Genomic DNA, 20,613 nt, shown 5'->3' with positions numbered 1-20,613 from the left:
CAGCTAAAATACATGTTCTTTCAAAGGAAGTTCGACGTAACAAACAGTTACACCTAAAAAATCACATTTTATTTGATATGGCACACCTATGTGACAAATTTGAGCAAAAATAAAAAGCTATCAGCAGGATGTAGCCCCTGTTCAACAACGGCAAGGCTTTGTTTTAATACTTAATGCACATTTTAGAAAGCATTTGCGTTCATTAGAGTATAAAACTGAGACCAGAATCCCACATTTGTTGGCTTCTGGCTGCAGTATTGTAAATGATTTATGTCAAATAAAAATGTCTGGGAGTAAAAAGTGTGTCAGCCAACGCAGGTCTTCCCCACTCTTGTTTTCTTTGGAGGTTTTTTTACCAAATGTGCTCGCCACCTTAGAGGACAGACCATAATAGTAGAGCTCCGTGTTGCCGTGGTTACAGGGAGGCAAGATGGCGGCCTCTGTCGGCGGCTCTTTGAAGCTGCCGCTGAGCGGAGCATAAGAGCGCGCGCTGTGCCTCTCGTGCCGCAGTAGTGGACGAAGCGGCGCTGAAGGTGAAGATGAGGAAGATGATGATGGTGATGATGATGGCGGAGGTTTAAATCAGTCTGAGTTTGGAGGAAACATCACGTAGGAGCTGCGCAGAGTTACCTGCGGACAGGAACATTCTCTCATAACAAGGTAAGACTTTGTTTTCACACTAAACGTACATTTTAAACGAGTAAACTGCCTGTGTTGTGTTACTGCTTGCGGTGTAATTAGTTGAACAGTTTGCCTGCTAGCTAGTGATTGTTGTCCGGTTTTAGCAGCTTCATGCAACGAAGGCAGCTTTTTTTTTGTTCATATTTATTTAAAAATTGTACATTTTGACGACGAAAGCAGAGAATAACCTCCAAAGTATAGTGTGTATTTGTTGTTAATCCACAGAAACGTGTCTCTGTTGTGTTGCTGTGCAGTGTGTTTGTTTTGGTGTTGACTTGCAGGCAGAGGTTGGCCTGTCAGTCCCAATATAGAAACTCACTACCTGGGCTTGTGCAGCAGTGGCACCGGTGGTAATCCTGGATTTCCTCTAATCTTCCGGCTCCTCTGCCACCTTCCAGCTCAGCCTGCACCTCCAGAAATAAAACCCCCCATCTAGCCAGGAGCCACTGTGTTGTTTTCACCAGTCCACAGTTTGATGGACAAACCCAGCAGGGCCACATTTCTCATTTTTGCCTCTTAAAAAGGGGGCTTTAATGTGAGCACCACTGTTTTCCTTTTAATTAGTTAACAGGCTCAGTGGCACAGCTTGGCCTCTCTTCAGCTTCCCCTGCACGTGTCATGGCCTCTGTGGGCGAAAGTTAACATGGACTGCTTCTGTGGACTTGTGACTCCTTCTGACTTTGTTATAGGAGTGAAAGAACTCATCATAGTGAGTCTCTACAGTCAATTTTGTAGTTGTAGAGATAATATCTGTAATATCAACCTATCAGTTAGTCAAAATTGAGTCTTATTCTTCATTTCTAAGAAATTAAGGATGGAAATTAGAAAGATAAGTGAATATAAACAACATCAAATCCACACATTTAACAGAAAACACATTGGAATTATTATTCTCTATACTCACAGACTCGTCAGACATTGCTGACTATAATGTAAAATTCGAGTTCTGTCATTGGATGCAGACTCCCCCCCAGAACAATATCTGCTCCCCCGTGCAGCATCCTTTTGGCTCAGCTGCCACCCCTACATCACATAAAGAACAGTAAATCCCCTCAGCGCATCAGAGTGGCGTGCAGGGGCGGACTGCTGAATCAACAGCAAACTGGTCCAACGATCCCCCGCACCCTCCGCAGTGTTTTAAAAAGTGCTCTGCGCTGCTGTCTCACATCTCCTTGGGAATAAATTTCCAATTTCAAGGCCATGATCAAGATGTATCGACTCACACACATCAGGAAATCCTGTTACTGTGCAATATTTTGTGCCTGATTCGCCACAGTTTCTCTGTTTGCCACCCACTATGTCCTATGTGTGGGTGCTCTTTCTCTCCTCCTCCTCAGCTCATGATAGCTCAGAGTGCCTAATAATGAGCTCTCTGTGGACTTTGAGTGCGGAACTGTGAGGAAAGTTCTGCAGTGCTTCTCTCTCTCTCTCTCTCCACGCATACATACCTTTTTTTGCCACCTCTCATAAATTAGCGCTTTCTGCTCTCTCATCGATTTGTGGGGGCGACAGGAGCTCAGTCAGCTGCAGTTGGGCTCCAGCTTCTGACAGAATGAGTGCCAGCGTATTAAAGCTGCTTTATTATCGTACCACAGGGCATCGGCCTCGCTCTCCAGCTGCCAGCATGATGAAAGACTGCCTGCAGTTCCTTATTGAACCGGCCAAAAAGCTCAAAATCCGACTCAAGGTATGCGACTCTGTTTTCCTCTGATATTGCTGTGTTTTGTTGGCAGTGCTAAATCTGCACTCTTCTCTCTAAAACGTTATTCCTTTTTAATCTCCTGTTTGCTTCAGGAGTCTCGTAAGAGAGTTAAACTCGACAAAAAGGAGCCTCTGGTGGAAAGTCAGTTATTTATTATGGAACTGGCTCGAGAACTCAACAGAATTTGCCAGGTAAGCTCTTATCCTCTCTGATTTAGTTTTACCGCGTACACTTAAAGATTCTCATGCGTATCTTTCTGTACCTTTAGAGGTCGAACGTCCTCGGCCACATCTGGACCAGTGAGGACATCTGGCCGGCCAGTGTGTGTCGTGACTTTATCGTTGAATGGGCTGCTGTGCTGGAGAAGAAAGTACAGGTACAGTATAGGTGCCATGTTGGTTTTCTTGCCAGAATATCTGAAGAAACTGTTTTCTGAATGTTCCTAAAACATTTGTACTTTTTCCTCAGTCTAAGATCATCCCATCCGACTACCAGTATGAGAAGCCAGAGAAGAAGGACTGGAAGGGACACCTCCTCTGCATGCTGGAGTCCGGGGGCGAGTACGACATGGGGCCCTACAAAAGGGTCATCATGGACTGGACCCGTGAGATTAAAAGCAGACCTCAAGTGAGTGCACAGTGGTGACAATAACATGTTCTTCCTGTGGCTGGTTGGTGATTAAAGTTTGACCTAGTTCCCTCCTTGCATCTGATAAAGATGATTAAGCTAAACCCTGCCCATGACAATTATCCCATCATAACCAGAGTGCGCTAGAACTATGGTCACAAGTTAGAGTGAACATTGTCCTTATCACACGATGATGAACGCTGAGCCCCAACAACATTAACTGTTTATATGTGGTTGTGTGCAGCCCACTGTGTGGCCCGGGGAGCCGGTGCTCATGATGCTGGACGACCTGGAGTTCCAGTGGAAGAGGGGCCGTCTGCCCAACCTGCTCCCTGCCGTGGAGCTCGTCATACTGGCTGTGCTGAATGCTGATAACCCCATAAAGGTCTGGATGTTTGTCACACTATTCCCCTGATTAGACTGTGTTGAATATTCATGTGGTTCCAGGAGGACACTGGGTAATCCTCGCTGCCGGAATTCATTTGCCAGTGATGAAATAAACAGTTCACGGATTTAGCTTGAGGTTCAAAAGATTGTGAGACATTAGCATGATGCTCTGAGATCAGCCGTGGTAAACATAATGTATACACACAACATGGCATCCAGTCAGGCTAATCTCTTTATCTTATTGTTTGTGTCACCTTGGCCTGCTTTAGATTCATGTCTTTGTTGTCTGCCTTTATGTATACGTGAGTGTAGGAGGACGTGACGAAGCAGTGGCTGGTGAAAAAGCAGAGGAACCAGAGAATTGGTGAGTGGAGATTATTTGATGCATCTCTTGTTAACTTGGAAAGACCTCAAATTCTGACATCAACGGTATACAGTAAAAGGATTATCCCGTCGGCCTTCAGGACGATGAACATCCATCAATAATGTGTGAATTGCTATTGATTATAACATTATGTGTGCATGCAGCAGCACTACAGACTTAATCAGCCTCTGTAGCAGCAGGGAAACTTGATTTCCACCAGAGCTAATCTATCGATATGTGATTAAAGGATAGTGCAGGAAAGCAAGTTGGGAAAGGAGCATGTAGGAGGATTAAAACACTCGATTGTCTCCTCGTAATCACTGTAATGGTTTTTCTTCTTTCAGACGCTGCCCGCTACATCCCCCACAGTGGTGAGTGCAGATTGTTGTGGAAGTAAATGATCATTACATTAAAGCCCTGTAGTATCGTAGCATATTGATTTTTCTCTCAAATCTGGGCTGAATAATATGGTCTAACGTCTGTCACTGTAAATTGTCATATTTAATCCTTTTCATAATACAGTGCTTATTTCCTTACTGTGTGTGTGCAGTTTTAATGTTTGTCAAACAGTGTGTCAGTTCAGGGTTAAAGGACTAGGGGTGGTTGGTTACAAACATGTCTTTTGTTGTTGTGTTAAATTAACAGTTTAATCATATGGAGTTTTGTATTAAATTAAGGTCATCTTCATTGTGTTTGTTCTGTTTGACCAAAAATATTCGCTTTTCAGTCCAACATGACCCACAGAAACACACCAGATCTTTGCATTTGAAAAGCTGATATCAGGTTGACATTTGGCGTAATCGTTTGGTAACTTACAACTTTTTAACATTTTTGTTTATCAATTAATCACTTTGATACTAAAAGTTTTTGTTTTAAAGCTGTTTAAACTGATTTTCTGGTCACTTGGTAGCAGCAGAAATGAGCTGTCCATTAATATCACCTTATAAAGCTCATGTTTTTCTGCAAACAGTTGACTATTTACACATCTGTCAGACACAGAACAACATCAGCATTCATTTGTAGTCATCCTTATGACCTCTTGACAGATGTGTTTTTACTATTCAGTCTCTTTGAGTCATGTTTTCGTCTCCACCGAGTCCTCAGGTAAATTCTTCGGCTGCAAAAGGCTCCACTATGTTCACCAGCGTGCTGCTAACTTTTCCATCAGCTCTTTGAACTGTGGGTTTATCAGAACCTTTTGTTGCTGGAAACAGCTACTTTGTACATCTACAAATTACCCTGAGAGGGATGAGAGTTAACCAGAACATTAAAGCTGCAGGTCATTAAACCAAAACATTGAGCTGAATCGCTGACAGAGACCGTAGAGTTGGGTGGTGATCTTTTTGTGACCCCTTTCACATCACATGTAATCTTTTAATCTGGTAATATTATTATAACTATTAATTATTGTAGCAGCTTTAAAGAGTGTCTCTCCTATTTCTTGACAGTGTGGAATTGGATTTGCGATGCAGCAGGTATGGAAATCTCTTTTCTGTTCTTCACCATACGCTGATTTCAAAGTGGCCCTTTGTAATCTCTACATCTCTACGACTTCACAGTGGACGTCACCCTGGACTCAGAATCCGCCCACCCAGACCTGCTCATCTCCAGCGATGAAAAACGCATGCGGTGCGGCCTGGAGCGCCGTGACGTCCCGCGGTGCCAGCAGCGCTTTGATGGCTGGTGGTGTGCTGTGGGTCAGGAGGGGTACACCTCCGGACGCCACTACTGGGAGGTGGAGGTTGGCGAGAGGGACTGGCGGCTGGGTGTGGCTAAAGCATCAGCCGTGAGGCACGGCTTCCGCTCACTCAACACTGATACAGGCTACCTAACCCTCCGCCTGGAGAGAGGTGCTGATCTGAAAGCCCTGACGGTGCCCACTACCCCCTTACCACAGAGTGTGGTGCCCCGGAAGGTTGGGGTTTATCTGGACTACGAGCAGGGCCAGCTGTCCTTCTACGATGTGGAGAAGCGCTCACACCTTTTCACCTACAATGAGAAGTTCACAGAGGAACTGTATCCCGTGTTTGGGACTGTGGAGGTGGTCAAAGACCTGGTGATCAGGCCTGCAGATGTCAGACAGCCGTGCCTCTGCCCCGGGCCCTGCCTCTGGACCTGAACTGCTTAACACTCTGAGCACTCTTCAGTCCTGATGCTCAGCAGCTCATCGAGTCTGCACTTTTAGTCTAGTGAATCTGAATGTTGTGAGCTGGTTTTGGGGCTAAAAGTCTGACTGTTTCTGTGAGGTGCCTTGAGAGATCAGGATCAAGAACCGCCATTTTTTTTCTGCATTACACTTTCTGTTACTCTGCCTTCATGGAGACGTACAGTATTTGAGTATTTGTACTTTAAAGATGAATATTTTAATGGTGTCAGGTGGAAACCTCAAAAAACAGCCTTGTTTTAGCTGTTTTTTTTTTCACACAGTCAAATATGGGAGATGTAGAAGTCCAAAGTTTGAGTTGGAAGATTTTCATGCCACACAATGGTATGGAAAAGTAATTTTTTATTACAGTTTTTTATTACTTCTAGATGAAACACACACTTCACAAATGTAATATCATGAAGGCACTGTGAAGGATGTGTGACCTGCAAGGTAGAGCCTGTGTGCAGTCAAACAGGCAGATAATTACAGACTGGGCTGACGCATGTGAATAGATAATTCTCACTCTGTTTGATTCTTTGTCTCAAGCTTCCTGCAAACATTTGTCAGGCATGAGCTTGTTTCTGCAGCTGTGTTTTTGTTTGTGTGTGACATATAAAGATGGCAATGCTTCTGTTTTCTCCCCAACATGAATAAATTAACTGCAAATGCTCCATCTTGTCTTCAGTGATGGCATATTTTTTAAGATGTAGTCATATACAGAATTGTACCTTTTTTTAAAATTTCAAATCTTTATTAAGTGCAATAGAAATGACATACAAAAAAAAAAGAAATTATGGGAAAAAAAATAAGCTCAACTGTCAAAAAGAGGTGATGTATGTTAATTAAAAGTACATGAATACTGTACTGAAGGTGTGTTTGGTGAGAAGTTCATCTAGTTATCCATATCGTGTTTTGCTACTAAGATTGTTCTCCTACAATGTGTTTTACAAGAGTATTTTCCAAAAAAAACAAAAAGATAAAGCCAAAGTACAGCAGGACTTGCAGTAGAAGCAAATACAATCTTTCTGTCATAACACACCATTTCTCCCAGATATGGGACTGTTCAAATGTTAAGCTACTGAAAATGGCCTGGCAGAGTGAAGAAACATGAGAAATACCAACTTGATGCAGTGTCTTCAGAAATACAAAAACAGATTACCTCTAACAGACGTTTGTGTTGTAAAATACAGCAGGAAATGCACATGTAGCTTTATATTTAGGATTAAATTCGATGTTTGCTTAAGTAAAAATCTTAAAAAGTATTAAATATGCTTGGAAAAAAAAAAACATTATCACTCTTTAATATAATACAAATCTATGAACAAAAGCCACTTGGATCACTCGGAGCACTTGGATAAAACTGAACCTAACAACCATTTAGCCTCCTGGGAACAGGTGCATCTCAGAAAGTGTTCAGTCAGAATATGGGTTGAAATTTGATGAGTTTATCCTGAAATATTCAATAAACAGCTCTTACAAGACGGACGAGGGCAGGAGAGGAGGGAAGAGGTCACTTTGGATTACTTACGTCAGATTACTGGCTCGTGTTGGCCTCTTTAAAGCCCCAGTGTGTGTTACCAGAGCTGAACCGACAGAGGGAGTGAAATCTAACACTAACAAACACACCAGGAGCATGTGGAAATGTTAAAATAAACCTCACTGATGGAGGGAAGTTGCCATTGTTTGTAACAGACATGAGAGAACAGCCTCCTCTCCATCTATGTATGAAATGAAATGGTTTGTATTTGGTTGCAGAACCTCACCCACACACACACATATAAACATACACTGTTGGCAGTACTCGGAAGCTGACTCTTTTTAAAAGAGATAGGATTCCTCATCATGTTGGACCTTTGGAATTAGATCTTAAGATTCATAAAACATCTTCTTTGTGACAGTAGTTCCTCCCATGACGCTCCTCTGAACCACCTCCTTGGTGATTTGACGGGTCACCATGCCGCTGGTCTCTGAGTGCTGCGTGGTCATCATCATCCCGTCTGTTAGAGGGGAAACAGAATGTATCAGTGAGAGCTAACACGTCTTACCACAGAGTGTTCTATGACAATCTCGGCTGAAACAAGAATTAGGTAACAATATTAGATTTCCACGACATGCTTGTCATAATCAAAAGGATTCACAGTCAAAATATTATCATGATATCTACAGAAAATCTGTGAAATTAATCTTTGACATTGTTCCTTGTGTGGTTTTGTCTCTTCTTGGCAAATTATTTACACTTAAACTATGCGTGTGGGGAGGTGGAGGTAGAAACTGTAACCAGAACTGTGCTGTATGTTGTTCCTGGATTATTCACCGTATCAGCATATGCATACACGTTTTATCACAATGTCCCTAAATGAAACTAACTCTTGACTTACCTGAGAAATAAGGGTCGTTGATCATGGTGTGGGACACGTTGGTTCGTGTGCTGACTTCTGTTGGCATCTGGAAAACTTCCCTCCTCGTCATTGATTGGCTGTTGTACTGAGACAAAGCACCTGCAGAGGGCAAGGAAGGACAGAAACGCAGTTATTAGTCTACCGCAATGTCCTAAAAGGCAAGAAATGATAAGAAAGAGACGGGGATGCTGAAACGCCGCACTGAATATTCCTGAAATCTGAGAAGAAGGTCTAAAGGTGACTGTAGTCTTTAGGTCGTTGGATGATCTAGGGCAGGAAATCTCAGAAATTACTTTTCAGATTGTCATCATCTTTCCTCTTACTTTTGTGACTTCATGAGCTTTATAATGCCACAGTAGTACGGATAAATCATCACAAACAATGGCTGCCTAATTCTTGGTTCCCAGAGGATAAATCTTTTTAGGAGCTAAAGCTCAAGATAAAGCTTTTTAGGAATCCCTTGACCTTGAAATACCAACCTTAAGTCAAATTTGCAAGTACTTACGCAAGATTTTAAAATCTAAAGGCCTGATTCCCATGACACTTAATCATTTATGGTCCCCAGAGGAACCACTAATTTTTCTCTGTTGCAAATTTAGTAAGCATATTTATGTCTCACATAACTGAACTTAACATTTGCAGCACTCAGGCTTTGCTCTGTCATACCCTCAGGTCAAAACTCTTTGTACAGAAGATATGCTAGAATCTAAAGATGTCATTTAGATTCATGCTCCTAAGAGGATAAACTGACTTGATTTTGATCATTTCTCTGGTGCGATCCTGTAGACAATTTATAATTATGCACTTTCAATCCTAATGAGTCCAAGAATGAAGCAAAATCATAAACATGTTTTCGTTCCATGACAGACGTTACACAACCTTTCTGTCTCTATTGGGTTTTTTTTCATAGTAAATGCTGCATAGCTTCATCTTACCTCCATCCTGAGACTCAATGGTGATGATGCCCTCCCTCTCTGGACCGAAGCCCTGTGTGGTTCGAGCCTGAACCTTAAACTTGTAGGGAACGTTCTCAGTCAGGTTTGGAACAGTCAGGCTGGTCTCAGCGCTGTCGCCGTTCACCTGGAAGGATCGCACATCCCCTGGAAGAAACACAAACAGATGTTTCACAACAAAAACTAACAGTATGGGGCCGAGAAGAAGCACAAATCAAATATATAAGCCTGTTTTTTTTTGGGAAAGCCTTACCTCCACCATGCAGCTGTTCACAGGTGACTACGTAGCCCAGGATGTCTCCATTGGGTTTGCGAGGTTTCTCCCAACTGAGCTGCAGGGAATCAGGGCTCAGAGCTGTGAACACCAGAGGGCCTGGAGCACTGGGAGTGCTCAGAGTGAACGGGGAGCCTGGAAGAAGACGCAAAACAGAATGAGTACACAGAAACTGTCTTCAGGATGAAAATACAATCATTGTGTCTGTGGTTGATTGAGGAATGAGCAGAGTCAGCACCTGGCATGGGGCTGAGGGGGCTCTTTGGGTCGACAGCCGACTCGATGGTGATGACTCCCTCTCGTTCTGGACCCCAGCCCTCCTGGCTCTGAGCCTTCACCTTAAACAGGTAGGAGTGGTTGGGCAGCAGGTCCTGGATGATCACAGAGTTCTCTGCTGGGTTTGTCACGTTGACACTCTTCATCTCACCTACAGCACATAAGGTTGCTCAGCGTCAGGATAATAAATGCTAAAAGACTGTGAAAGAATACTCAAAAAAGACTTTCTACAGAAATCTTATTCGAAACACAGCTGAATGTTTAGCATAGAGAGGACAGTGTGGATGCAAATGGCACAACTCATTGTTTGCAATTACCTCCATTGAGCTGCTGGTAGAGGACGCGGTAGCCCAGGATGTCTTTCTCACAGTGGGGCTCCTGCCAGCTGACTTTGAGAGCAGTTGGTCCCAGAGCAGAAAACACCAGTCTGCTGGGGGTGTCCGGGACGCCGGGAGAGAGTCGCGCATCTGATGGACGACACAGAAAGGTGTGAGAGACAAACCTCTGAAATAGCTGGAAGATGATTATCTGTAGGTGTGTCACTTCAGGAACCCCCTTTCACAGAATGTATAATTTCATCCTAAGTTATTAAAATATTGTTTAGTGCACCTTTACAAAATCACCAAATGAGACTAATTTATTTGACTGTTTTCTTGCTGTTATGAGTTTCATTTGCGAACAACACAGCCTTCAAATGCACTGTTTTTCATTAGCCCACTCAGATCTACACCGCCCCCACCACTACTGAGCTACCATACTTAGTGACAACACCATAAGTCAAAGAATGAGAAAATAGGTTCTTTTTTTCTTTTTTTTGTATGCATAGAAACCAGCTGTTATTTACAAAGCAGAGACACAACTGTCAAAAGGCATAAAACACTTTAAAAGATGGCTGCCATTCATTTAAAACATTAGGGTTTGTAGTTGCTAATATGGAGAGGGAGACAAAGTGTCAGGCAATCAGAGAAGCAGTGATGAAGATGACTGAAGAGGGCACCCAGCAAACATATCCAGTGCCTTCATGCTTGTATGTTGCAGACTTACCCTGGAGCACCCTGTCCAGGTTATACAAGGCTTCATTGATATCTGAAGACTGGGTCCTGGCCCTCGAACCCTGAGACAGGCTGTAGCTGAACTGGCTGTGAGAGCTGCTCTGCATCCCAGTGTAGCCGAACCCACCTGATGGCGCATTGAGCAGAGGGGGGGCAAAGGAAGAGGAGGAAGAGGAGGAGGCCGGGGTGACGAAGAGGAGAGGCAAAGAAAATGATGGAAGTACCATAAGAGGACGGGGAGGAGGGCAGGTAGGGAGTGAAGTAATAAAGGTCAAAATAAAACAAATGGAGGAAACAAGGGGAGGGAGGGAGAAACAGCGATAGTCAGCACAGCTCCTGCAAAGTCTGGCTGGATAAGCCTGCTGTGCAGCCAACAGCCCCAACCCTGCTAACAGATGTCCAAGCCATCGGCCTCATGCACCAGCACACTTTACCTGCCGAGGCATCATAAATACAGCACTCCAAAGTAAAATGTTTTAGCCAGAGAGACAGAAGTAACTCCTGTTCCATCCCCTCTGGAATAAAGTCAAACCATTGCTGGAGACATACCTAAATCTGGGAATTTTCCTGACACATCTCCCATGACGATAGAGTCACGGATGTGTTCATCTGTGTAACCTCTGTTCTCTGAGCGCTTCCTCATGATGACTTCAGATGTGTGTACCCCTCCTCCGATTATGTCCTGTCTGCGAGAACCTCCTACATCAAGACAGAAAGACAAGGATGTGAAATAGCTTCATGTTTTGTCAACATTTTTCTCAGCACAGTTGCTGGTGTCCATCCTACCTGGTCCAGTCATGTAGGTGGTGGTTGTTTCCGTGGTGAAGGAGCCGCCTCCCCCTCTGTAGTTTGAGCTCAGAGTGGACATTGGAGACGATGATGCTGACATATTGCGTGTCGTTGAACTTCCTGGGAAAAGGAAGTTTTGGTCCCACTTCCCGTTCATCATGTAATCTGTGAAACACCACAGTGAGAGCCATGACTGTCAGTAAACAGAACAAATGTAGCAGTTAGAATTCATTTATTCGTATACTGATAAGAACAACACAGTGGCCCGATGATATGAAGCACCAGAAACCAGCCTCAGCCACAGACGGCAATAGCAGCTCCAGACTTACGTTTTCGGTACTCATAATGTCCCTTAAAGGTTACACAAACAGCAACAGTTTCACAAATGTTTGCCATCTGCAAGCAAGAATTTTTTCTGTCAACTGTGCCACCTGCAAGCAAAGAGTGTTACAACCATCCAAAAATTTATGTTAATCCAGTTGAGATTTTCTCTCTGCCAAAGGATTTTATATAAAGCGACAAATTGTCGTCACTTGAGCCACACCTGTTGCAGAGGTTGATATGTAGCTATAACACAAATTTTCATGAGGTGCAAAAGACAAAGTTTAGGTTTATAGTTTTCATTTCATAACAGGAAATTAACGACATCAACATATCTTCATCTACAGATCATAACCATGGTTTTGTTACTTTGACAGGCGGCACATGTGTCTAATACAGGCCCAACAACTCCCCCTGGTGGAGAGTCTGCAGCCAAGTAAACGTGAATTGGTGAGTTTCTACAAACCAGTTTCATGAGGTGCTTCACATCTAAAAGGCACATCTGAAGATGAAAGCAAAAACAGCTGAAGGACAAGACGTCATCACTCAAACTGGCCTGCAGAAATGAGGCTGTATTTTACTAGGAACCCATTATTTCCATACTGCTGCACAGTCCTTAAGCCTTTAATGCAGCTGGCAAGCTGATCCAGATCACTTGCTTCCCAGTGGGATGTAGAGAGAACAGACAGAGACAGGCACCTGGAAAAGCCTGCCCCCAATCATCAACTGGAGGCGGGGCAGTTGATGCCAAAGCTCCTCTCTGGGTAGGTGGCGCGAGGATAGATGGAATAGATGCCAACTAGGGGCAAGTGGACAAGAACTGAAGCCCGAAAGCTGAACGAGTAGACAAATGACATATTTCTGAGCGGATCACATCACGAAGGCAGAAAGAAATGCTGTTGCCTGGCTGGGGACATGACTGGCCGTGCATAACAGCTGGCATGCTATCTGTCTGTCTATCTGTGGGTTTGATGGAATGGTCTTCACCTGGCAAGGGTGTTTTGGCGCGGCTGGGGCGGGGGGCTTCATCTGAGCTTGCCTCTGTGTCTGTGCTGAGCCGATGGGGGATGATCTCCACTCGCTTTTTCCAGGACACCTTACGGAGATCCAGGTTGGACCCCACCAACTTGACATATTTCCAGCCTTGATTTTTGTGGTCAAAGGGAAGAAGCAAGCAGGCGAAGGATAGATTTGTAGGGAATGAGTGTTTGGTTCATCATGCATAACTGTCATAATTACATTCTAAGGCAAGAAGAACCTTTTGGACTGTCTTCCAGAGAAAGCACAGTGGCTGCAAAAAGCAGGAGTGACAGCAGATTTAATGAGGGAAGATCTTGTGGTTAGTGATCGTAAAACACATCTATTGCATATATGTGGGGATGCATTGGAAGCAGATTTTTGCTGCTGCCTGGCTGGGGCGTTGCCTGCAGGAAAAATGCCTGCCAGATGGAAGTGATAAAAAGAGGCAGATGATTGAGTATGTTGCCATTTCTGAGCATTTCTACAGCTCCTCCAGCTTTTTCCCTAATGTCAGTAATGACAGTGGGGGAGAGTATCATAGGCAACATTTCAGGTATTTTTAAATAGAAAACCTGAAAAATGAGAATGAGCAGGGGCAAAAAGGAAAAGGACTCTTTACATAATGGGTCACTCAAGCTGAATGATTTTCTGCAGCACAGCCCTAACCAACATGTCACAGTCTTGTCCATTCCCAGAACTTCTGACGGGGCAATGACACCACAGACATACTGCATAAAAACACAGGGGCTACAAAAACCAACTAAGATGCCCAAAAATGTGGACTGAAATAATTGGATCCATGTTACCAGTGACAGCTCACCCTCAAAGTCTGGCAGTCACATGCATCTTTCCAAAGCCAAAAATGCATCAGAACAGAGGAGTAGCACAACAAGTTTACACTGCCAGCTGTTATGAGTAGCTTATGGTTTTGGCTCTGGGTACCCACCTTCACCAGAGACACTGGGTGTCTTGGAGCCTGCAGGTGATCTCAGCACATCATCGCTGTACATCAGGTAGCCGTCGTACTCATCTCCTGCCTCATTATCTACAATAGGGACGTCTGGAATGATGGGAACTAGGGACAGAAAGAGAGAGAAATAAATCTCTGCAGGAAGACAAGAGCTCAGCAGATTAGCAGTAATTGCTCCAATGATGGGTTTGTCACAGACTTACTGGACAGAGGTCTGGTAGGCTGTGATGCCAAGTTGATGGTAGCATCTCTGAAGGGGCCCCAGCCTACACTGTTCTTGGCGCGGACCTTGTACTGGTAAGTCTGGGCGTCCTTGAGGTTCTCAATCAACAGCATTCGTTTCTTAGGGTTGTCGATCTTCACTTTCTTAGCTGCTCCCACTGGCTCTGTGAAAGGGAATGAGTATTAGGATGTGATGAAAATTACATAGTGCAACCATGTGTAAAGTATTTCCATCTTTAGGTGGTTCTCTTACTCATTTCATCATCAATGGGTGTGTAGATGACCTCATATGCTGTAATGTTGCCATTGGTCTCTGCAGGCTCTGCCCAGCTGAGCTGAGTGACAGTTGGACTGATGACATTGAAGGCAAGACGACCAGGTTCACCAGGCACTGCAGGAAAAAAAGAGCAGAAGAAGCTTGTAAGTTCAAACTAATTAGACAAGTATTTACTGAGTTGGAATTCACACTACACTAAATAAAAACAGGTTGTTCCCGACAAAATCGTTCCTATATAGAGATCAGCTGGTAAATACACAGAACAGAACATGGTTGTGGTGTGCAACAGGTCTGAGCATTAACTTTCATGAGTCAGGATCTACTTAACATTGTGTGATCAGCAGCACCACTAAATTTGGGTCCCTGTCACTTCTTTCTGTTCCCCAAAATGACACTCAAGTTAAAGGCTTGTCATTTAGACAAGGTAGAAGAGATGCAGTGCACATTACAGATAGTGTGTGATGCAGTTCAGAGTGAGACTTCCATAAAGTGTTACAGGTGTGGCAGGAGCACTGGGAGCGGTGCATCTCTGCACAATACTACTTTGTGGGTGGTCAAATACGAATAAGGTATAGTTTTGCTTTTTATACAGTTACAGAATATTTTGATCGTAGCTACTATGTAATATAAAACATTGTTGACATCATCCATGACACTTAAAAAGATTATGTTTCATTACGCTGTAATAGGGGCACCTAACTACTAACCAATATTTCTCCATGTAGGCATAAGTGAATAAAAAGTCATGTACACATTCACTAAGGATTGTTGGAATTATATAGCTCACTTCTTCAAGCAATACTTGAGCTCATGATAATGCAGTAACCTTTTGTTTCTATAGCTGATTGCTTTAGATAAGGCAATGCTACAAAATTTTGTGAAGGATGCTCTTCCAGCCTAATCCACTACAGCTGTATCTATGCCAGTTGTATTTGCTTTTCACTTGAATTTATTAGACTCAGAATAATTACCATCCTCTAGTGTTTGACAGGTAGCCATGTCGCTATCATAGCCATCTCCGATTGCATTGTAGGCACACACTCGCATCTCATAGTCACAATAGGGGTAGAGATTTGTCAAGTTGGCTTCAGGGGTCTTTACATCTAAGACCTGGGCATCTTTCTCTTGGTCACCATAGATCCAATACTTCACCTGAAACATACAACCAAACAAATGTATTTGAATATTTGAGCAAGACAGTAAAATGTCAATGATAGGAATCAACTACAGTGGAATAGCTGTGATCATGTTCATTTGATGCACCTTGTACCCCATGGGGTTACCAGGTGGTGGGTCCCATTTGAGGTGAATGTTTCTGGGTCCCGTTGCTTTGGCTTGAAGGTTTTCTGGGGAGAGAAGGTGACCGCCAGGGCTGGCGCACTTCTGGTTTATGTAGCCTTTCTGTGCCATCGGCGCGAATTCTGGAGATCTTGGACCTGCAGAAAATGTAGTGAGTTAGAAGATGAAACAAACAAACCAGATCTCTGTTTAAGAATTACCCTTTCTCTAAAAGCTCCACCAGTACCATTACATTACATTGAATCTTCAGTTCAAAGTTGTTGTGAGACTAAATATTCATTTAAATTTTTCTCACTTGCATCTCACCTTTATCTGTGACCTTGACAAGGGTGGTCTTTCTCTCGCCAACAGAAGAATTGCTGCTTGGATCAAACAGCTCCAGTTGAAATTCCCCTGGCTGGCTCAGGCTAGGGTGAGCTTTGGGGTCGATCACTATGTCCTTCTTCATCTCTCCAGGAGCAAACTTCAGAGGACCAGATAGCAGGCCTTTCTTGGAGCGCCATTTAACTGTGGTAGGACTCTCCAGGTTACCAGTGCGGACCACAGGGATGGTATAGGTTGGATCTGATGTGGTATAATTCTGGACACCATCCTTAAACATCATTGCGCTGGGTTCTGAATGAAGAAAGATGATGTGGGAAATAGAAACGCAATCTTAGCTAACAATGCTTTGCCTGGAAGCAAGATGGTAAAACATACTGAATCCAAACAGTTATTTAGAATGTTATTCACCTGGCAGGTCTGTGATAGTAACAGTGGTTCTTGGGTAGCGTCCCAACTTGGCCCCTTGTCGTGGGTTACTGAGATCCATGACAAACTGCTTGACCTGTTTGTCTTCCAAGAGGCCGTCTTTCTCTCCCAGCTCCAGCAGACGGACAGGAACTGTCTTCTGGGTCTCACCAGGATTGTAGGTCAGGTCTCCTTCTACAGTTACATAGTCCTAAAATGCACACAGGGTTGTAATGTTGACAAAGTGCTAAGCTATACCACGGCAAACGGTCATTGCACTTGCACTTGCCAGTCCCATTTGAATCAGATTAAAACTAACCATACCAAGACATCATACGCCAGGACCAAGTACTCTCAAAATCCACATAAATTATGGGAGGGAGCCCAAAATGTCTTTATAGGTATAAAGACACCAAACAAAATATAAATATGAGGTAAAGCATCAGTACATAGTACTCTGCTTACCTTCTTATCCTTGGCAGTCAGATCCCGTGTACGGTAGGTGACTTGTGTGCGTCCATCCTCAATGATCTCTCTGCTGATTGGGATGTTAGCCACTCCATCCTGCCTGCTGTAGGTGTAAGCCGGCTGAAGGAATGAGAAGACACTGGAGGCTGGGAAAAGAGCGGGGAGAATCATTCAGTGAGATCCACGAAATATTACATCGTTTCAGGTCATAGAGGTTCTAAAGAACTGGAAGCCTCATTTTCTTTGATTTAAAATTTTACATGTATAAATAAAATTGGCTTTAAAGTTCAAGCCTATAATTCCAGAGACTTCTCACCATGCTCTTTGATGATGGTGATGTTCACAAAACGTTTTCCAATCTCGGCAATGCCCAGTGGCACATCCTTGGCCTCCACCTGCAGCTGCTTCTTGTCGTCATCTTCATCCTTGACAAAGAGTGGCACGTGAACGTCTACTGACTCCACACCTTCTTGGAACTCTACGGCTCCCGCAGCCTCTGCAGAGGAAGAGCAGGATTAATATCAAGAGTTAAAGCAGTAAAAGTGACTGTAAATAAATCAACAAACTGATGAATCATCATGTCATCCTGACACACAAATGGTTACCTCTGTCTGTGGCCACAGTGTAATAGCCTGGCACCACTTTGAGGTCATGGAAGTTTCCAGACTGGACATTCTTCTCAGTGAGTTTGACAATATCTGGGTAGCTGCTGCGAGGAGCAGACAAGACGGTGTCCATGATAGTAAAGTCGTTCCTGAAGAGTACAAGAGGGTCAGAGAAGTTAGACATGCATGATCTTTAGATCATTAAAAAGACAAAAAAAACGGTGGTGCTGATTCTTTGTAATGTACACTGTCAATCTGAACGGTACCTTTTTCCGGCATTTCTCTGCATTCTGCAAGAAACAAAAACATTATTACATTTATTTGCAAGAGAACAGACATTCCATTTCCACTTTTGATTTTGAGGAGGAAAACTGAATCTTACAATTACATTATCTCCATGCAGTGCAAAAACTGGTGTGTTGAGAATGATGTTACGACACATCTACTCGGTGCTATCAAGAAGTTCTGAGTCTGCGAAGCCAAATCTCCGCCTGATCTAAATTTATGATTTGAAGTAGTGTACTGCTGCTCCCAGCGCTCCTGTGATGTTTGAAACACTTTCTGGAAGTCCCATTCTGACCTCTTACATGTGTTCATTTACAATTTCACCATGGACCTTAAACTTGCACATATAGCAAACATTAAATTCTGTGTCAATCTATCACATTCTTCATGTCAAGGATCAACACTGATGGCAAAAGTTGGGTCTAAAGTTATGACCCAGAGATCAAACAGCAGTGTCCAAGACTGAAGAAAGGGCATCAGACCACAGGGCAACAAAAGCATGTTCTTCTTTTTCTTAAACATTCACAGGATTATAGGTCAGACTGCCAACATTCAGTTCCACTGTAACATCCTGGCAGGATGAGGAAACATTGGCACCAAGGACCTGAACTGCAACACATGCCCACAGTGCATTGAAAAATGTAAGTTTTGACATTCTAACAGAATAGAACTTCCAGGGAGTGTTCCAACTGTGGTGGGGGCACTGGGAACGATGTATTATTTCACAAGGAGCCTACACTGAAGTGAAAGGTGGACAATTAAAATCAAGTACAGGTTTTGCTTTTTATTGGTGCAAAGTCAGAACCTCTTCAATGGATCACATAGTGAACTCCTCTTACCTAAATGCAGTCTTTTGCACCTTCTGTGCCCCAGGAATCTGCTTGTACACCTCATTTAGCTGAAGGTATGAACAAATACAGTCCTCAGTAGTACAATCATCATTCATTCATTCATGTATAAATGTGCCCATCAAAAAAGAAAAATACACTTACATTATCAGCCACCTCCTTTCGGAGTTGTTCAGAGTCTCTGGATTCGGGGCGAGACAGGTTCTCAGAGAACAATCTGTTTAGTCGGAGGGAGATCGGGTACTGGACTACAAATGATGAAAGAGAAAACATGTCAAAAAAAGTTGTAGCTTCTACAATTTAAATGACAGAACAAAACATTGCCCCCTACTGTGTCTTACCAAAAGTCCACTTTACTTTAAAAAGACTTAAGTATCAACTCACTGGTCTCTTTGGGGTTGGGCTTTATCAGAGCCTGTGGGTGATTGGGTGGACGGTGCACATTATCTGTGACCTTCCAGCGAACCACATCAGTTCCTTTGGGTGGGCCAGTCCTCACCATCGGTGTGTCCAGATGGTCTGAGGTGAGCAGAGACTGGCGGAGCAAATATTCATCTTCCTTGAAGCCTACCATGCGACCTGGAGAAAATGACATAAAGTGGTTCATATTCAAGATGGTGGCAGGATGAAGGATTTAAAGCAACACTGGCTTGTATAACGTGACAAATGTCTTACCTCTCCGACAGCAAGGCAGCAGGGCAAGACAGCTCTGTGTCGAGAAAAGATCGGAGAAATTACTTCACTGTGTCTTGGAAATTTCATATATCGTTTATAGGTCCAAATGTGAGTGTTTATACCTGACAGCAGGTTTTGCAGCAGGCGCAGTATTTCCAGCAGCAGAGCAACAGAAGAGCCAACAACAGCAGGAGGAACAAGAGGAGCGGCAGCAACCACAGGAGACTAGCAGGAGGACAATCTGAAGGGTCGTCACAAAAAGTAGATAAAGTTAAAAACACAGAAATGAACTGGAACATGTTAAGAGCTCACATCACACCTGTTCTGAAGTCAGTGGACTGGCCTCTTGGGAAGCTCCAGTGGTGTCTATAGCCTTTCCTACAGTGTTGGTCTTATTTGTCCTGGTTTAAAGACATCTGTCTGTAAATGTCTGCTTCCACTTCAATAAAATAGACAGGAACGGAATTTTGTTTGTGGTCCACACATTTTTAAAAAGCAGTTATTTCTGAAACAGTGTCCATGTTGTTCTGAATAATCATAGAATGTCACTTCCCTTAAAGTCAAGACTGGACAACAAAGTGTACAAAGTGGGCAACTGCTCAAAAGCTAACACACCTTATCTTTTACTATTCTGAACGTTAAACTGGTTATCTTAAAGACACTTCAAACTTTTTTTTCCCTGAATTGTTTATGCCTTTAAATATTCATACCTAAATAAATAACAGTTGACGTCATAAAAGAAACTTCCTAAGTAATTATTTATTAAGAGTTAACACCTACAAATCCATCTACAGATGCCATCATTTTTTCCAACTAAGCTTTACTCTTCAAACTACAACAAAAATCACACATAGCAAGAAACTGATTAAGAAAATACATATTCGAGGCTTTTAAAGCCGTATAGTTTAAACATTGAACGCTACAGTTCAGTTTGGAGACAATGGCTTCAAAAAGACAAAATCACAATCGAAAAGTGCTTTAACAAATAATACATCACTTGCTGACACATGAGCACAGAGCATTTGTGTCGCGTATCCAACCTGCAACTCACCTTTCTTTTCGAGTACCTGAACCTCCAAATCTTTAACTGTCGGATCTTTAGGGTTTTCCACAGTGTAGTGAAAGGTACAGTCATCTTCCTCATCACGGAAACTGCATGAATCCAGCACTTTCTCCTCTGAAAAAACATACATGCGCACACACATATAATCGAGTGTATTTACACATTACTGTCAAAGTGTCAT

The 20,613-nt window shown here is 43.2% G+C and overlaps 2 protein-coding genes across 4 annotated transcripts in view; one reads left to right on the top strand and one right to left on the bottom strand.

The window, feature by feature from the left end:
• The first annotated feature begins 621 nt into the window (after positions 1 to 621).
• On the top strand, positions 622 to 6,866 carry LOC103359104 (butyrophilin subfamily 1 member A1). Its single transcript, XM_008284318.1, has 10 exons — positions 622 to 660; positions 2,277 to 2,368; positions 2,476 to 2,574; positions 2,652 to 2,759; positions 2,852 to 3,010; positions 3,255 to 3,395; positions 3,710 to 3,761; positions 4,106 to 4,132; positions 5,210 to 5,236; positions 5,321 to 6,866. Exons 2-10 carry the CDS (start codon positions 2,306 to 2,308, stop codon positions 5,878 to 5,880), a joined length of 1,236 nt encoding a protein of 411 aa, XP_008282540.1. The 5' UTR covers positions 622 to 660; positions 2,277 to 2,305; the 3' UTR covers positions 5,881 to 6,866.
• Positions 6,633 to 20,613, bottom strand: part of itgb4 (integrin, beta 4) — a 26,780-nt gene continuing 12,799 nt past the window's right edge. For 2 of the 3 annotated variants that reach the window (XM_008284320.1, XM_008284319.1), the window contains exons 17-42: positions 20,421 to 20,546; positions 19,492 to 19,610; positions 19,370 to 19,403; positions 19,079 to 19,273; positions 18,839 to 18,942; positions 18,686 to 18,744; positions 17,828 to 17,851; positions 17,562 to 17,710; positions 17,273 to 17,452; positions 16,954 to 17,102; positions 16,492 to 16,699; positions 16,066 to 16,374; positions 15,724 to 15,896; positions 15,432 to 15,612; positions 14,437 to 14,574; positions 14,165 to 14,347; positions 13,938 to 14,066; positions 11,648 to 11,815; positions 11,411 to 11,560; positions 10,854 to 10,988; positions 10,127 to 10,276; positions 9,772 to 9,960; positions 9,513 to 9,668; positions 9,242 to 9,406; positions 8,286 to 8,405; positions 6,633 to 7,904 (exon numbers count right to left, since the gene is read on the bottom strand). In XM_008284320.1, coding sequence (XP_008282542.1) covers positions 7,774 to 7,904; positions 8,286 to 8,405; positions 9,242 to 9,406; positions 9,513 to 9,668; positions 9,772 to 9,960; positions 10,127 to 10,276; positions 10,854 to 10,988; positions 11,411 to 11,560; positions 11,648 to 11,815; positions 13,938 to 14,066; positions 14,165 to 14,347; positions 14,437 to 14,574; positions 15,432 to 15,612; positions 15,724 to 15,896; positions 16,066 to 16,374; positions 16,492 to 16,699; positions 16,954 to 17,102; positions 17,273 to 17,452; positions 17,562 to 17,710; positions 17,828 to 17,851; positions 18,686 to 18,744; positions 18,839 to 18,942; positions 19,079 to 19,273; positions 19,370 to 19,403; positions 19,492 to 19,610; positions 20,421 to 20,546 — 3,824 coding nt within the window. In that variant the 3' untranslated portion in view covers positions 6,633 to 7,773. The remainder of the gene's footprint in view (positions 7,905 to 8,285; positions 8,406 to 9,241; positions 9,407 to 9,512; positions 9,669 to 9,771; positions 9,961 to 10,126; positions 10,277 to 10,853; positions 10,989 to 11,410; positions 11,561 to 11,647; positions 11,816 to 13,937; positions 14,067 to 14,164; positions 14,348 to 14,436; positions 14,575 to 15,431; positions 15,613 to 15,723; positions 15,897 to 16,065; positions 16,375 to 16,491; positions 16,700 to 16,953; positions 17,103 to 17,272; positions 17,453 to 17,561; positions 17,711 to 17,827; positions 17,852 to 18,685; positions 18,745 to 18,838; positions 18,943 to 19,078; positions 19,274 to 19,369; positions 19,404 to 19,491; positions 19,611 to 20,420; positions 20,547 to 20,613) is intronic. The other variant, XM_008284321.1, reaches the window with a different exon arrangement.

The sequence above is a fragment of the Stegastes partitus genome, unplaced genomic scaffold (genome assembly GCF_000690725.1).
Source record: "Stegastes partitus isolate 25-593 unplaced genomic scaffold, Stegastes_partitus-1.0.2 Scaffold354, whole genome shotgun sequence".
In the NCBI taxonomy this organism is placed as follows: domain Eukaryota; kingdom Metazoa; phylum Chordata; class Actinopteri; family Pomacentridae; genus Stegastes; species Stegastes partitus.
The sequence above is the reverse complement of the archived record's forward strand: the minus strand, read 5'-3'. Positions and strand labels throughout refer to the sequence as shown.

Excerpts from the sequence above, each read along its gene's own strand:
- LOC103359104 (XM_008284318.1), top strand. The coding sequence starts at position 2,306 with ATGATGAAAGACTGCCTGCAGTTCCTTATTGAACCGGCCAAAAAGCTC. Across the intron at positions 2,760-2,851 it reads TGCTGGAGAAGAAAGTACAG|TCTAAGATCATCCCATCCGA; the intron begins GTACAGTATAGG and ends CTTTTTCCTCAG. Across the intron at positions 3,762-4,105 it reads GCAGAGGAACCAGAGAATTG|ACGCTGCCCGCTACATCCCC; the intron begins GTGAGTGGAGAT and ends TTCTTCTTTCAG.